Source organism: Gloeophyllum trabeum (assembly GCF_000344685.1).
Source record: "Gloeophyllum trabeum ATCC 11539 unplaced genomic scaffold GLOTRscaffold_00008, whole genome shotgun sequence".
Lineage (NCBI taxonomy): Eukaryota > Fungi > Basidiomycota > Agaricomycetes > Gloeophyllales > Gloeophyllaceae > Gloeophyllum > Gloeophyllum trabeum.
Window position 1 is genome coordinate 363,083 of NW_006920417.1, and position 13,559 is coordinate 376,641.

Consider the following 13,559-nt stretch of genomic DNA (forward strand, 5'->3'; position numbering starts at 1 on the left):
ATATCGAGAAATAGACAAAGGCGTCAGTAAAGTAACAGTGTGGATTAGACACGAAACCGACGTGCGATGTTTCGTACGATTTCGTGGTGTTGGGGGAGAGGTCGGCGCGGGAACGGCCGGAGGCCGAGATGCCGAAGTGGCGCCAGCCAAAAGTGTGTGGCAGCCAATCGGAAGCCGCGGCCGGACTCTGAGTGTGGCAGGTGTCCACAGCGCGGACTGTCGGATACCCGACGAAATCCGGGCTACACCCTAACACACTAGACTGACAGGGCAGTGGTGGGCGGGTCGAAAGGAACTCTCCACTCAGGCGTCGAGGATGAGGGGAGAGAGAAAGAGTGAAAATTCGAAAGACTGACGCGGCGTGCTGAGCATTGGGAGAGCTACGGGAGAAGGCGGCGCTCGCGTGGCGCCGCGTGCTCAGCACGCGAGGGCTCTTCAGCCACACCTAGCTTGGCTTAGCGCAAGCCCGAGCCGCTCGTTCCTCGCGTCGGGCTTGCTTGGCACCAGGACAGTCCAGCTGCCGCAGAACAGCCTGAGACAGCTCCTTCTGCTGCAAATGAAGTAGCTCCCGCCCCTACAGCTTGATCGGATCTCTTCCACCCTCTGAATTCAGCGTTGCCTGGGTCAATGCATTTGGCCTCGACTACGAATGTAACTTTTTCCGGCCCTGAAGCTGTATATTAATACCATGATACCCTTTATAATGATGGATTCATTATGATTCAGAGTTCAGAGAATCAGAGCGTACCACCGACCCGCACTCAAGTCTCAAGCCGCGAATTACCTGGACCTTCCGCGCCACAATATGCAAACAATATGGGCTTATACCTCGTTATGACCGAGCGCGAATGTGAAACGTTATAACGTTCAGTCTGCCCAGATACGGGACGGTCGATGCTTGGTCGATGCCACTACCAGACGGTCATGTCGCTGTCAAACGTCGGGTTCGGGCCTACTATTGCAGCTTGTTTACCTCGGAAGCCGCGTTCACTGCTTTAGTCATGAGGCCACTAGATGGTCCGGCATTGCCTGCACAATCACGAGCGAAACATGACTGCTACTTATGATCCAGCAATGCCTCTGAAGTACATCTCTACGCCAGGCTCGACATCTCTGCATTCTGCCTAAGTATGCCAATCGTGACACCACTGACGAAGTTGCTGGGTATCCGCGTGTACGTTCTCTGTCGCTTTTGGTGAGCGGATGGTCCTGACCAGCAGGTACCTTTCGCAGCCCAGTTGTGCAAGGGGGTATGCAGTGGTATGCACCTAGCACTATGGAACCTCAGTGCTGTTACCAAATTACTCTGCAGGGTCGGGGTGCCTCAACTTGCAGCAGCCGTGTCAAACGGTGGAGGACTCGGTATGTCTCACCGATCTCTGAAGTTCGGACTGAGGCTGGACATCTGTCTCATGTACAGGGATATTGACCGCTCTTACCCAACCTAACCCTGACGCTCTCCGTGCTGCGATACGGGAGACGCGCACACTTACTGACAAGCCGTTCGGCGTTAACATCACGCTGCTGCCTAGCATCAATCCTCCCGACTATGCAGGTTATGCCAGAGCTGCAGTGGAGGAGGGGGTGAAGGTTTTTGAGACAGCTGGGAACAACCGTGAGTTACTCGGTATACCAACCGCGGACCTATGATTGACTGGGTCGCGGGTGACCGGTTAGCCAAGCAGCTCGTGGATTATTTGAAGGCAAACGGCTGCACAGTTATCCATAAATGCACTACCATAAGACACGCCAAAGCTGGCGCCCGGATGGGGGTCGACATGCTCAGCATCGATGGCTTTGAATGTAAGCTTGATCTCCTATCTTATGGGTTAGATGATAACAGTTGACAGGCGCTGGGCACCCGGGAGAGGAGGATATCGGCGGATTAGTTTTGGTATGTCCTTCAGACACGCGCGAACGTTTACGGTTTTCTGAGATTTGATGTACGAATGCAGTTAGCAAGGGCAGCCAGTGAACTCAGCATCCCTTTCATTGCATCGGGTGGTATCGCAAATGGAAGGGGCTTAGCAGCTGTACTGGCTCTCGGTGCTTCAGTGAGTAGTTGTATTGGTTCGGCCCACTTGTACGGCGCCTGACGCTTTGTCGTGTCGTCGTAGGGAGCTAATATGGGTGAGTCCATGGCTTTTGCCCAACGCAGAGACAAATAATCGAATATCTTGATGCAGGAACACGTTTCATGTGCACTGTTGAGAGGTATGTATTGAGGTGCAAACTTCTCTTGCAATACTTACTGAAACCCACTGATTCAGCCCGATTCACCAGAATATAAAGGAGAAGATTGTGGCCTCAACGGAGCAGGATACCGTGCACATCTTCCGGACCCTGCACAACACTGCACGGGTGTTCAAGAACAAGATATCGCAGGAGGTCGTCGCTATCGAGCGTCGACCAGGCGGCGCAAAATTCGAAGACATCCGGGAGCTAGTCTCTGGTGCTCGGGGACGAAAGGTCTACGAACTTGGAGATCCCGACTACGGTATCTGGACCGCAGGTATCGCAATGGGGTTAATAAATGACATACCGACGTGCAAGGAGCTCCTGGAGACCATCGAGCGTGATGCAGAGGACATTATCAGCCGATTAGGCAGGATGGTGGTTCCTGAGCGTAGTGCTAAGTTATGACATACCTTAGACTCTATAAGCCGTAACTTCATTCCGGCGTAGGTTTTTACGGGTGAGACTACAACCTCTCTTTTACCTCTTTGTTAGAGTCGTACTGTATCATACATGCCTACCACTTTGAATTCTCTACACACTTGCGAAGAGGAATCCAGTGAACATGCGGTCATGTGACCTACGCGCTCTTGCCTCGTGTTTCCGCGTGGTTGAATCAGAAACGCCAGACCACACTACTGCCAAGGTTTCTTCGTGGTTTCTGTGAGTTCACTGCTTTCTTTCGCTCTCTATGCTATCAGCTGTTCCTTCCCTGCACTCTTCTCCATGTCCGTCTCCGCCATCGATGGATCCGCCAGTCTCTTCAGTGCCTTCCACACCCGAGGACAAGGTAAATACGCGTCAATCGTCGGCCACCCCTTCAGACGAATCGTCACTCTTTGAACTCTCCTTTGAGTACAACTATGACTCGGAGGGAAACATCATACGCGTTTCCAATTCGAAATCTCTGTCCTCTTCGCCGCCAGAGAAGCACAAGCTCGAGCGTAGGTCTTCTCCGAAGGCGGCCACAGACCGTACCTCGTCAGACGCGTTGCCCCCTCCTGAACCGCGCACCTCGCTTTCGCGTTCAGAGAGCGCGTCAGTTTTGCCTACTGGACCATCTCAAGCGACGGATGCTGCTATCGCTGGTATCCGCTCCTTTCAACGCGTCGCTTCAGGCCCAGCTGTCATCAATGCAATCACGCCTGTGGCTACCGCAGCAGCAATCAAATCCAACCTTGGAGCATTATCTACTGGGCTCAGCAACACTGCGCGGAAATTAGGCGGGCCGCGACGAGTCACAAAGGAAAAGTACTTTGAACAAGAAGAGCGGAACAAATTGGCGGACGAACTCCTACGGGCCGAGAATCAAAGAGCGCTGCAAGAGAAGGGGAATCTGTTGAATGTGCAAGCTACGGCGGCACCTGTACTGGGTGCCAGTAAGCGGCAGTCGCCACCACCCCTTTCGCGTCACTCGTCTACGCCACTCTACCCAGCGAACTCTCTGGCTTCATCTAATATAGACTGGCTAGGATCATCAGGACCTAGTGAGCTTGCGGCCGGCTCATCGTCTCTCTCTCGCTCTCGTTCGGAGGGTGCCCCGGGATTTCAACGCCCTCACATACGGAAAACAGCCAGTACGAGGGGAGCGGGTCGTCCTTGGAAAGGGACCTTCGAAGATATTGCGGAGCATGATGGAGGTGAAGTTCACTCTGCCGACGAATATATGGGTGCAGAAACGGATACAGGTGAGGTTCAGTTTGCTATCAGTTTGTCTTTGCGGACGTCCAAGGAGGTGACTGCGTGAGCGAACCGGGCGAGATCCAAACGCTTAAGTAAGAGGATACTGAATTTTTACTGATAGGCGAAGATCCTCCTCCACCAAACCCGCCGAATGGGTTAAGTCGAGGGCGAAGTTACGGTGACGTTGACGAAGTCAACGGTGCTAATGGTCTGTCTTCCTCCACCGGTGTCCGACCACGGCGCTCTTTCAGCGTAAGCGACGCTCCTGGTACGTTGTTCATTTCGCTGATATCTGGTTCATGCTGATCATCGACTGACATAACTTACACATGGTCAGAGCCAGATCACCGCCAGCCTCAATTACCCAAACCTTCTCGTCAGTACCTTCTTCCATCAGGACGTCCAGAGACGAATGGCGCTCTCAACACGAGCAAGGGTGCAAGGCGGGTGACAGTTGAAGAGCATATCAGGCAGAGCAGACTGGCAGAACAGGAAGCAGGTGCGTATGGTCATCATCGCTGTGGACTACCTTTAACAAGTGTATAGAATACCTTCGGCGTCAACGGGTGCAATCGGAAGAATATGAAAGTCCGTAACGTTCGTTCGATGACCGCCCGTGTCTAATCATATATTACAGTAGCGCGCGAGTCGGAACCGGAGGAGAGCTACGGACGATCCCGAAAGTCACCTTCTCCTACTCACAAGAACAACCATGCGCGGTCCGCATTTGGTCATCAACGAAAGGATTCTGATACCCTTCGCTCCGTGCCGCATCCTACCCTTGCTACCGCATCTTCACCCACTGCCGTAGATGTACTGCCTCCACGACTGTCACCTTCGGGCACGGGTCCAAAGCACCGCAGAAGTCCAACTGCACCGGAGCCACCTACCACCAGTGGTATGCTGGCTCCCGCACAGAACGGGAAAACGCCGGGGAGGACGTGGGCGTCAGGGGAAGGAAAGGGCAGATATTCTGCTGGGGACGATGACCCAGCAGACGCTATTGCAGAGAATGGATACGCGGAACAGTATCAAGTTCATGAAAAGCGTTCGACTGCGGCACCTTCGCGTCCAGTGCCAGCGGTGGTTAATCCCGTTGGAGAGCGCCCCAAGACCATAACGGTGAGTGCTTCTATACGAGTTGACGTGGTGTTCCGAACCTGAGCTGTAGGGCTTCCAGGTAAACAAGAAGGGGTATGCTCGCTTGGATCTTCTGGGCAAGGGTGGCTCTTCCAGGGTGTATCGAGTCATGACCGGCCAGAATGATATCTACGCGCTCAAGCGGGTAACCCTGGACCAGACGGACGCAGAAACAATGAGCGGTTACATGAACGAGATTGCCTTGCTGAAGAGACTCGAGGGCAACAACCGGATCATAAGGCTCATCGACAGCGAGGTGAAATCAGGCCCTAATGGTTCGAAAGGGCTCTTGCACCTTGTCATGGAATGCGGTGAAATTGGTAAGGAAGTTAGATCGCGGAGTTATGATGTTGATTTTGCTTACTTCCTTTGTTACGCAGACCTGGCGCGACTATTACAAGAGCAGCAGACAAAGCCAATGAACATGGTCTGGATCGCCTACTACTGGCAACAGGTGAGCATGTCTTTGATAAGGCGTAATGCATTCACTTACAGGGTGAGGTCAGATGCTTGAGGCGGTACAAGTCATACACGACGAGAAGATAGTCCATTCGGACCTCAAGCCAGCTAACTTCGTGCTGGTGCGAGGGCAACTGAAGCTGATCGACTTTGGGATTGCCAACGCGATTGCCAACGATACCACCAACATCCAGAGGGATCACCAGGTTCGTAGCAGAACTAGCAACGACCGTGCGCATCTTCTGATTATGTCCTTTTGGTAGATCGGAACCGTCAATTACATGAGTCCCGAGGCTATCGAGGTACCGGATGGGAAGCGGCGGCTCAAAGTCGGCAGACCAAGCGACGTATGGTCCCTCGGTTGCATCCTTTACCAGATGGTGTATGGCTATCCGCCTTTCCAACAACTGTCGGTATACCAGAAGATGAAGGCTATCCCGGATCCTAATTATACCATCGACTTCCCTGCCTATTCGGCACCCGTGATCCCAGCGTCGAAATCGCAGCGAGATGGTCCGTCGACACCTCCACAGAAGCTGGATCATCTCAAGAGGCGGGTGCCGGCATATGTCATCGCGACGATGCGCAACTGCCTATGCAGAAACCCGAAAGAACGGGCCACTATCCCCGAACTGCTCGAACATGATTGGTTGACCGGGAGAGAACGTACGTCCTGTTTTTTTGGTATCGCAGCCTCCCGCCGTCTGACGAGTGTTATAGCTGCCCCAGTGCTTGCCCATAACGAAAGCATAATCAACCCTCATTATATGGGCCAGCTACTGCGCTATGGGATGGCCCTTGCTCGCGATTCTCCAAACATGACGAAACAAGAACTCGAAAAACTAGCAACAGTAAGTGTCGTTTTGCCATGATTTAGGAAATAAGTCTGACGGAAGAGACGTCGTAGGATCTCATTGGTCAGCTTCAGGGGACCATCAGGAGCGCGAAAGATGAGCGCGACTCATTCTGAATAGTGACCAGGCTAGTTCACTATCAAGTTCGGCCTCTGCTGTGTAAAACATGTTATGCCAGTGTATTAGAGACAGGTTTGGCGGCCAGCGTCTTGGACCATCCGATATCCTCATATGCCTTTCTTCCGCTGTCTTGTTATCTATGAATTGCTGTCGTTCTTTGCTATGCTCGTTTGCTCCTCTCCCCATCGTCGCATTCATATTGCATGTACAACCCCAATCTTTCATTCAAGGTTCATACTTTCATTAATATCCCTTGATTCCCTCCCGTTGCATTATTATTGTTCAACTAATCACAAGCCCCTCATGTGCCATTCATAGACGCAATGCATACCAGGATCATGATGTTGATTCATCATATCAAGGAAAACATTTGCCCACTGACAGGAGATGCAACAGATGCGTGACGCAAATATCGAGTCCGGGGCTGAAGCGGGTATAGCCGAATGCAGAAATAGGACGATCGGGCGGTGCGGAGAAGCGGAACAGTGCCTGGTTGTTCTAATCGCTCTCGTTAGCGCTGTAATATATACCTCTGAGACCAGCGTCGTCCTGCGCGCCCCCTCCCCTCCTTGCCACCATGTCCAACAGCACCGGGTCCACTCCCTCCATCATCGATGCGCTGCCCCCCTCCCTGAAGCTGCCGCCGCATCTCTCGGCGCACAAATATTTCTTCGTCTGTACTCTCACCGTTGCCGCTTGGGATACGCTGGTACTTTCCCCCCGCACATGGCGTCTAATGCGAACGAAAGAATGGCCTCCTCTCAAAATCATTTTCCATTTCTTGAGGGTTTTCATGCCGATTGAATTCACCATCGTTGGGGTTGCGTTCTTCGACACCAAGTTCACGCAGGCGGTACGCGCAGAATGAGACGTTCTTTCCGTTTTCGCTGCCTAAAACTGCGTCACAGCAATGCCAAAAGTTCTACCTTTTCGAACCCATTTGCACCGCTATCCTTTTAGCCCTCTGCTCGGGTATGTTCTATATGACCCCTCTCCGGCATGTTCTAATCCGACCTGGGTCCAGCCGTCCATGTCATTCGCATTCACGCGATCTACGAGAGGAATAGGAGTGTTCTTGCTGGTATGGGCGCACTCTTGGCTATTCAGATCGTCGTGACAGCCATTTGCTGCGGCTTCTACCGATGTTAGTACCAGAGTTTTCCGCTGGAGTCGAACCTGACAGGCAATCTGCGCAGCTGTGCCTTTGGACGTAGGCCAGGGATGCATTGCTGGGCCGAAGGCCAACTGGGTCGGCATTTACTGGCTCTCAGCGACATTGCTGTATACAGCATCGGTATGCTTCTCACTACTTCCATGTGTAACTGACGGCTGACAGACTTGCCGCCAGTTTGCTCTGGCTGTGGCTCGTTCCGTGGGCTCGCTTAAGGTGAAGCCGTTGAGCCCCTGGAAGCTTATGCTTCGAGATGGTCTCAACCTGTACGGTGCCATCTGGATCGTCAACATGGTCAACATGCTGTTCTGGTTCATCATAAAGCCAACTGGCACCAATGACCCAATCAGGACCATTGTTACGAGGTGCGTCGCGTGGATCTTCTGGCTCTCAACTCCAGTGCTGATTCGTCCGTAGCATGGCTGCTGTCCTTACTACCTCCATGACCCTGCGTATTATCCTTGGTGTCCGCGGCTCGCTCATCGACGGAGGCTCTTTCGCCGGCTCTCACTCTACTGCAACCGGCTCTTCTTCTCGTGGCGGCACCACACACGTTATCTCCTCCCGCAGCACCCCGGCTGCTAATCAGACGTTCCAGATCGGTTCCCGCGCTGTCGGCCAGACCTACACTATCGACGAGCTGCACGGTGCGAGCGGGAAGGGCGAGGAGTGGACAGACCCCGTCATGGATGGCAAGAGCAGCGTGCACGACACCAAGGAGGGCGTTTTCCCTATCGAGAGCCCGCCCCAGGGTGTGAAGATCACGATTGACCGGGAGGTGGACGTGGAGTATGATGTCGAGCCGTATAACCGCGGACCCAAGTAGGCGGGTGCTGAGCGGTGTTCTGTGGTGGACATTGGGCATTTCGGTGTAAGATGTACCCCCATCACGCTTCGATGGTGATGCTGGGAGCGCAGGTGTATACGTGGGGGTGGGCTGACCGGCGGCACCTCTTCTCTGTTTATCTTAACTGATGTTTGTGTTATTTAAGGTTTGACTTCTTGTTCATCTTGTGGATTACCATATGAGATGTTAGATATCTGTTGTGCCACTAGCGATTCAAGGATAAATCAGTTGTATTGACAGGATCAGTGAATGTCACAGGGCTCGGATGGCATAATCGGCTGCACTGTACGGGATAGAGCCCGCGGCTCTTATTGTGGAATGACAGAGTTCGCAGAGATGATCAAACATGGAACTAGAAATACATGATGTAGATGTCCTGGAAGCAATCAGATAAAAACTGGGGTATTGTACTTGACATGACCAAACAAGGTTTAGATACCGAGCGCAGCCTACACACCAGCGTGCGAGGAGATTCACCTAGGTCAGCAATTGGAACTAGTGACCGGTGGAGGTTGCGCAGATGGTGCATTCTGCACGGGCATCGCCAGTAGGTTGGAGCTCAAGCAGGATCACCTCGGATCGGTTCACACAGATGCTAGATGAGCAGTCAATAACATCCGGGAAACGACACGGGAGGTGGGAGCTCACATTCAACTTGCTCGCATGTTGAGGGCGGTGCGCCTGGGTTCTGCAGTTGTAGCCGTACCAGCAGTTCTCAGCCGGAACAGCGATACCCTCTGGCAATCACGATCAGCGTCACATTCTTAGCACCCCGGAGTTGTGCGCACCTGCGCGCTTGCGCTCCAGCCACCACTCATGCATCTTGGACCGTACGAGCAACCGGAGGCAGCCCTCGCACAGCCAGTTGTCGGGCGTCAGCGGTTGCCCGCCGTCGAGCTCGGTGTTGTGCTCGATCATCCATTTAAAGAGGTCTGGGTAGCAGAATGCCGGACGCTCGAGATACTGCGTTAGTGGCTGCCTCTCTGTGAAGTTCCGCGGGAGATGGCCTTTCATAGCCGCTCCTAGCTCTCCGGGCGATAAAATGCCCTTCAGGAGAGGCCAATCTGTGCATGCAATGTCAGACTACATTCAGAGGTCTGCTCAGGGCGAATGCTTACTTGCTGAACTCCACAGCCTTTGCGATGCCTGCTTGCAATTGTCGCCTGCGAAGTCAGTTCAACAACTAGGTATGCCTCGAAAACGGTACTTTGATACGCACATGGATGATCCTCGTACTTGTAGTAGTCGTCTAGAATAACCTTCTTCATTTCATGCAAGTTCCAGTCAGGTTTGCCAAGTCGCCGACGTTCGAAAGCCTTCGCGAGGTCCCGCGCTATGAAGCAAAATTCTTCCAGATTTTCCTCGTTCTCTGGAACCGGTATGAAGGGTGCGCCGGATTGACATTTGAACATTTGAAGAACCACCTCAGGCCCGGTGGACACGACGAAGCCCAGCATGTCCACTTCGGGATTGTCCCCTGTAAACGAGTGAACGACCGCATACTGTGTGGGCGAGTGCCACGGGTACGTGCTCACTAACCGGTCCATTCAGGGTAGAACTCTCCGATTGCTCTGGCCGTCCACTGCACGGTCTCGCACAAGAAGCGGTAGATCACGGCGAATTCGAGGAACTGTGTGTCGTCGCCGAGTGAGTCGAAGAAACGCTCTTTCTCTTCGGTATAGTTTAAGAGGACGAGGTCTCCGTCCTCGTCCTCATCCTCGTCCTCCTCTTCGTCGCACCGAAATGTGTCTGCGTAGAGTAAGAATCGGTACATTGCGCGACAGAATCGCATGGATTCATTTTCGCTGAGGACGCTCTTGGGAGAGGTTGGGTCTTTATGACTGAGACTGGACTCAGACTCGGTAGTATGGTTACTCAATGAACGGATTGGTACCTCCAGCTAAACAGATCTTCGAGCTCACTGACCACACGGGCATCTTGATTGAGTGTTTGAGCTTCTGACCGAGTAATTGGTGTGTTCAGGACTTCAGATTCCGGCACCCAGTTACTAGGATCACGCGTGTCGCGGTCCTTGTCGTGGCGGGCCGCTCTTAGTGCTTGAGGCAAAGCAGGTCCGATGTGATTGTAGGCAACCGCGCTCACAATTGAGCTTGGATGGCACTTGAAAACTTCATATATATGTTTGGATACTAGGATAACAGAAGACAGCGATGAAAGATCCGGGAGCGCCCTCATTATGCAGTCCACAAGATCGTCAGCCACAGGAAAGGAATCCCGAGTTCCGGACATGAAGCGTCTCATAGAGCGGTAACAAGCTGAAATGGGGCACGGTACACGTATAAGAGGTAATGCCGTGCACCTGAGTATGCGTTCTGGCTGTTATATCAGGGCCTGGATAGGACGTCGAGTCAAGACGGACGCGCAGACTCGCGCAGAAGGATCAAGTTCGAGTCAAGTGAGTGGCCAAGACCGGAGGCAGTGCCTGGTCTGTAATTATGTAAGCGGTCTCGAGACTTCCAGAGACCATGTGATTCCGGACCCTGCCGCCGACCACTGGCATCGTTGCTATTATTGGCTCCAGGCCTGCTCCTGCATGTACTATGGGCCTCAGGCTCGCTCCTCCTCCTTTACCCTCTTAACAACGCTGAACACTACCCTGCGGTGCTTGTCTTATGGCGCCGCATCCCCTCATCTTCTTCTGCATTCTGTCGCTCCTCGTACCGTCCGCATATACCCACCCCATCGACTGGATCCGCAAATTATCTTCTAATGCCAGGGCCGAGCGTAACTGGTTTTGGGGATGGGGCGTAGACAGCACGGTCTCTATTGTAGACCGCTCGCCTCCACTCAGCTTCCCCTCGCGACCTGCCGCCTTTGGAGTAGACCTGTCGGAGCCTTTGCTGGGCTATGTCATACCCCTCTCATCCTTCACTGCACCCTGCCCCGACCAGGGTGGCAATACTTCGAGCATTATCCCGGAAAACCTCGGTTGCCCGAGGTTGTGTCCAGTTGGACCGCACGAGCCTGAATCCAACGAGTCTTGGATCGCCCTGGTGCAAAGAGGCAAATGCCAGTTTGTCGATAAAGCCAGAGAGGCCCAGAGATTAGGAGCGCGAGCTGTGGTTGTAGGCGGCGATGATCCAGACGTCAGCGGAAACCCCAACTCTCTGGTGAATATGTACAGCCCAGGTGTGTATGTCGCACTACCCCGCGTTCGTTAATTCACGCGGGAACAGGGGATTCGTCTGATGTCACTATTGCTGCGACGTTCATCAAGTACTCCGATTACATGGAATTGATGGCGCTTATATCTGTGTCAAATACATCGCATGCAGGACTGAGGACATTATCACTTCTGATAACCACAGAATATTCTGCTTGGGAATGGTACTCGTGAGTTGACACTTCGTGGAACGCGAATGCACCCTGATCGTCTGCCACAAGTCCCGTCCTCACCTTCATAATCATACTCCTCCTTCCTTCGACACTGACATTCATCACCCTTCTCATCCACCGCATACGAGCCGCCCGTGCAGCCCAGCGCGACCGTGCGCCCGAGGATATTGTGAAAAACCTTCCCTGGCGGGTATACACGGGAACAGGATGGGAGAAGCACGAAGGCCACATACCCGGGGAAGACAGCTTGGAGCCTCCATCCATGGACATCGACCTGGAGGAGGGCCCTCCGCCCGACTCATCCGTCCCAGCTGCGGTCCCAGCGGACCAGCCTTGGTTTGAGACGCAGACGGAATGCGCGATATGCTTATCGGACTTCGTCCGCGGCGATAAAGTACGGGTGTTGCCCTGCCACCATATCTTCCATATGGACGAAGTGGATGAATGGCTCATTCATCGTAAGAAGTTGGTATGTCTGAGTTTTACGGGATTTCGATTTCTGGCCCTGCAGCTCACTTCGTGTCATACAGTGCCCGGTCTGCAAAGCTGATGTCACGCATCCCTCCGTTCAAGCGAAATCCAATCCTAACGAACCGCACCAGCTAGCACCGGAGTCTCCGGTGGTGCCCATTCAGACATCCCTCGACGCTGACGAACGGACGCCGCTGTTGCAAAGTCCCGACGCTCATGGCACGAATCACGATTCATGATTATTTGTTTCTAATAGTTACAGTATTTGTACCATTATTTGTGTAACGTATTGTAGTTGAAGAATGCACAGTGCTACGTCTTCCAGCCCCCTCCTAATTCACCTTCACAATCTCCATCAAGTCGTTCAATGTTCATTCTCATCGCTCGGCTTGAGCAGAAACAAAGACCATAGACACGGAAGCAATTCCTTGACGCGTTCTTTCCACGGTTACCTGCGAGATTGCCTTGCTATATGATACACATACAAAAGGATCTTGCAGTCGTATCTCATCTCCATGAAGTGTCAGTTGTCTTCGCAATGTCATACAGTCAATTGACCGCATACAATGAAAACGCGAATGAAATTAAAAGCTTCCTGCTGTTCGGACCCGCGTTTCTTAACTGGAATCTCCCGAAATACAAGAGTTCCTGAAGCGAACAATCGCAGCGTCCGCATACCGTCAGTCTCCCAGATCTCCTTATAGCATCAGGACCCCGGCATACTGGTATATATGTTTGATCCTAGTGCGGACATAAACGGCCAATTTTGAGGCCCTATGTCGGATATTTAGGCGGACATAAAGCCCAAAATTTCGGTCCATGTCCGGTATATCACGGCGGACACAAGGGCCTTGCCGGTCTTGGTGTCCGATCACCTGGCGGACATACCAAGTCGTCGAAGTGTCACACCCAGTAGTCCTTGTACTAGGTTGAGTGGTGTCTCTTATGCTTCTCAGTCAACTGTCAGCTCGTCTCGTGTATATCCAGGTATATCCTCAGCAACGGTGAATGAAATGCAAGCTTTGGAGACAGTGGTGGATCTTAGGAAGACTGAAATACAATATCCCGGAGTACACGGCCTGCCCAGAATCTGGTGAAAAAATCCAAGGGGCATTCGTGCAAATGTCGGTAGTATAGATATCAGTACTTTTGCGTAACAGTTGCACTCATTTTGCGCGTGTGCCATTTGTGCAACGGTTGCAATACAGGTTGCAAAGGATTT

The 13,559-nt window shown here is 52.8% G+C and overlaps 5 protein-coding genes across 5 annotated transcripts; 4 read left to right on the forward strand and 1 right to left on the reverse strand.

The window, feature by feature from the left end:
- Positions 1 to 1,099: 1,099 nt before the first annotated feature.
- On the forward strand, positions 1,100 to 2,825 carry GLOTRDRAFT_139092 (inosine monophosphate dehydrogenase). The gene is made up of 10 exons (XM_007868625.1): positions 1,100 to 1,174; positions 1,234 to 1,260; positions 1,313 to 1,362; positions 1,421 to 1,615; positions 1,678 to 1,803; positions 1,851 to 1,894; positions 1,956 to 2,054; positions 2,118 to 2,130; positions 2,187 to 2,214; positions 2,271 to 2,825. The coding sequence occupies exons 1-10, from the start codon at positions 1,131 to 1,133 to the stop codon at positions 2,641 to 2,643; spliced, it is 999 nt and encodes a 332-aa protein (XP_007866816.1). The 5' UTR covers positions 1,100 to 1,130; the 3' UTR covers positions 2,644 to 2,825.
- A 2,273-nt stretch (positions 2,826 to 5,098) lies between these two features.
- GLOTRDRAFT_43428 (Pkinase-domain-containing protein) lies at positions 5,099 to 6,389 on the forward strand (the record flags this gene model as incomplete). The annotated part of the gene is made up of 5 exons (XM_007868486.1): positions 5,099 to 5,378; positions 5,439 to 5,512; positions 5,565 to 5,723; positions 5,781 to 5,999; positions 6,069 to 6,389. Coding segments are annotated over 5 exons (1,053 nt in total), but the record flags the coding sequence as incomplete, so codon positions are not given.
- A 656-nt stretch (positions 6,390 to 7,045) lies between these two features.
- Positions 7,046 to 8,813, forward strand: GLOTRDRAFT_139094 (uncharacterized protein). Its single transcript, XM_007868626.1, has 6 exons — positions 7,046 to 7,344; positions 7,400 to 7,463; positions 7,516 to 7,635; positions 7,688 to 7,785; positions 7,840 to 8,027; positions 8,080 to 8,813. The coding sequence occupies exons 1-6, from the start codon at positions 7,069 to 7,071 to the stop codon at positions 8,486 to 8,488; spliced, it is 1,155 nt and encodes a 384-aa protein (XP_007866817.1). The 5' UTR covers positions 7,046 to 7,068; the 3' UTR covers positions 8,489 to 8,813.
- Positions 8,814 to 8,822: 9 nt separating this feature from the next.
- On the reverse strand, positions 8,823 to 10,766 carry GLOTRDRAFT_139095 (uncharacterized protein). Its single transcript, XM_007868627.1, has 7 exons — positions 10,404 to 10,766; positions 10,049 to 10,350; positions 9,729 to 9,986; positions 9,628 to 9,672; positions 9,298 to 9,573; positions 9,158 to 9,246; positions 8,823 to 9,104 (listed from the first exon to the last, which is right to left on the reverse strand). Exons 1-7 carry the CDS (start codon positions 10,757 to 10,759, stop codon positions 9,069 to 9,071), a joined length of 1,362 nt encoding a protein of 453 aa, XP_007866818.1. The 5' UTR covers positions 10,760 to 10,766; the 3' UTR covers positions 8,823 to 9,068.
- Positions 10,767 to 11,142: 376 nt separating this feature from the next.
- On the forward strand, positions 11,143 to 12,663 carry GLOTRDRAFT_77085 (transferrin receptor ectodomain, apical domain-containing protein; the record flags this gene model as incomplete). The annotated part of the gene is made up of 4 exons (XM_007868628.1): positions 11,143 to 11,659; positions 11,707 to 11,863; positions 11,915 to 12,335; positions 12,397 to 12,663. The coding sequence occupies 4 exons, from the start codon at positions 11,143 to 11,145 to the stop codon at positions 12,574 to 12,576; spliced, it is 1,275 nt and encodes a 424-aa protein (XP_007866819.1). The 3' UTR covers positions 12,577 to 12,663.
- Positions 12,664 to 13,559: the final 896 nt, after the last annotated feature.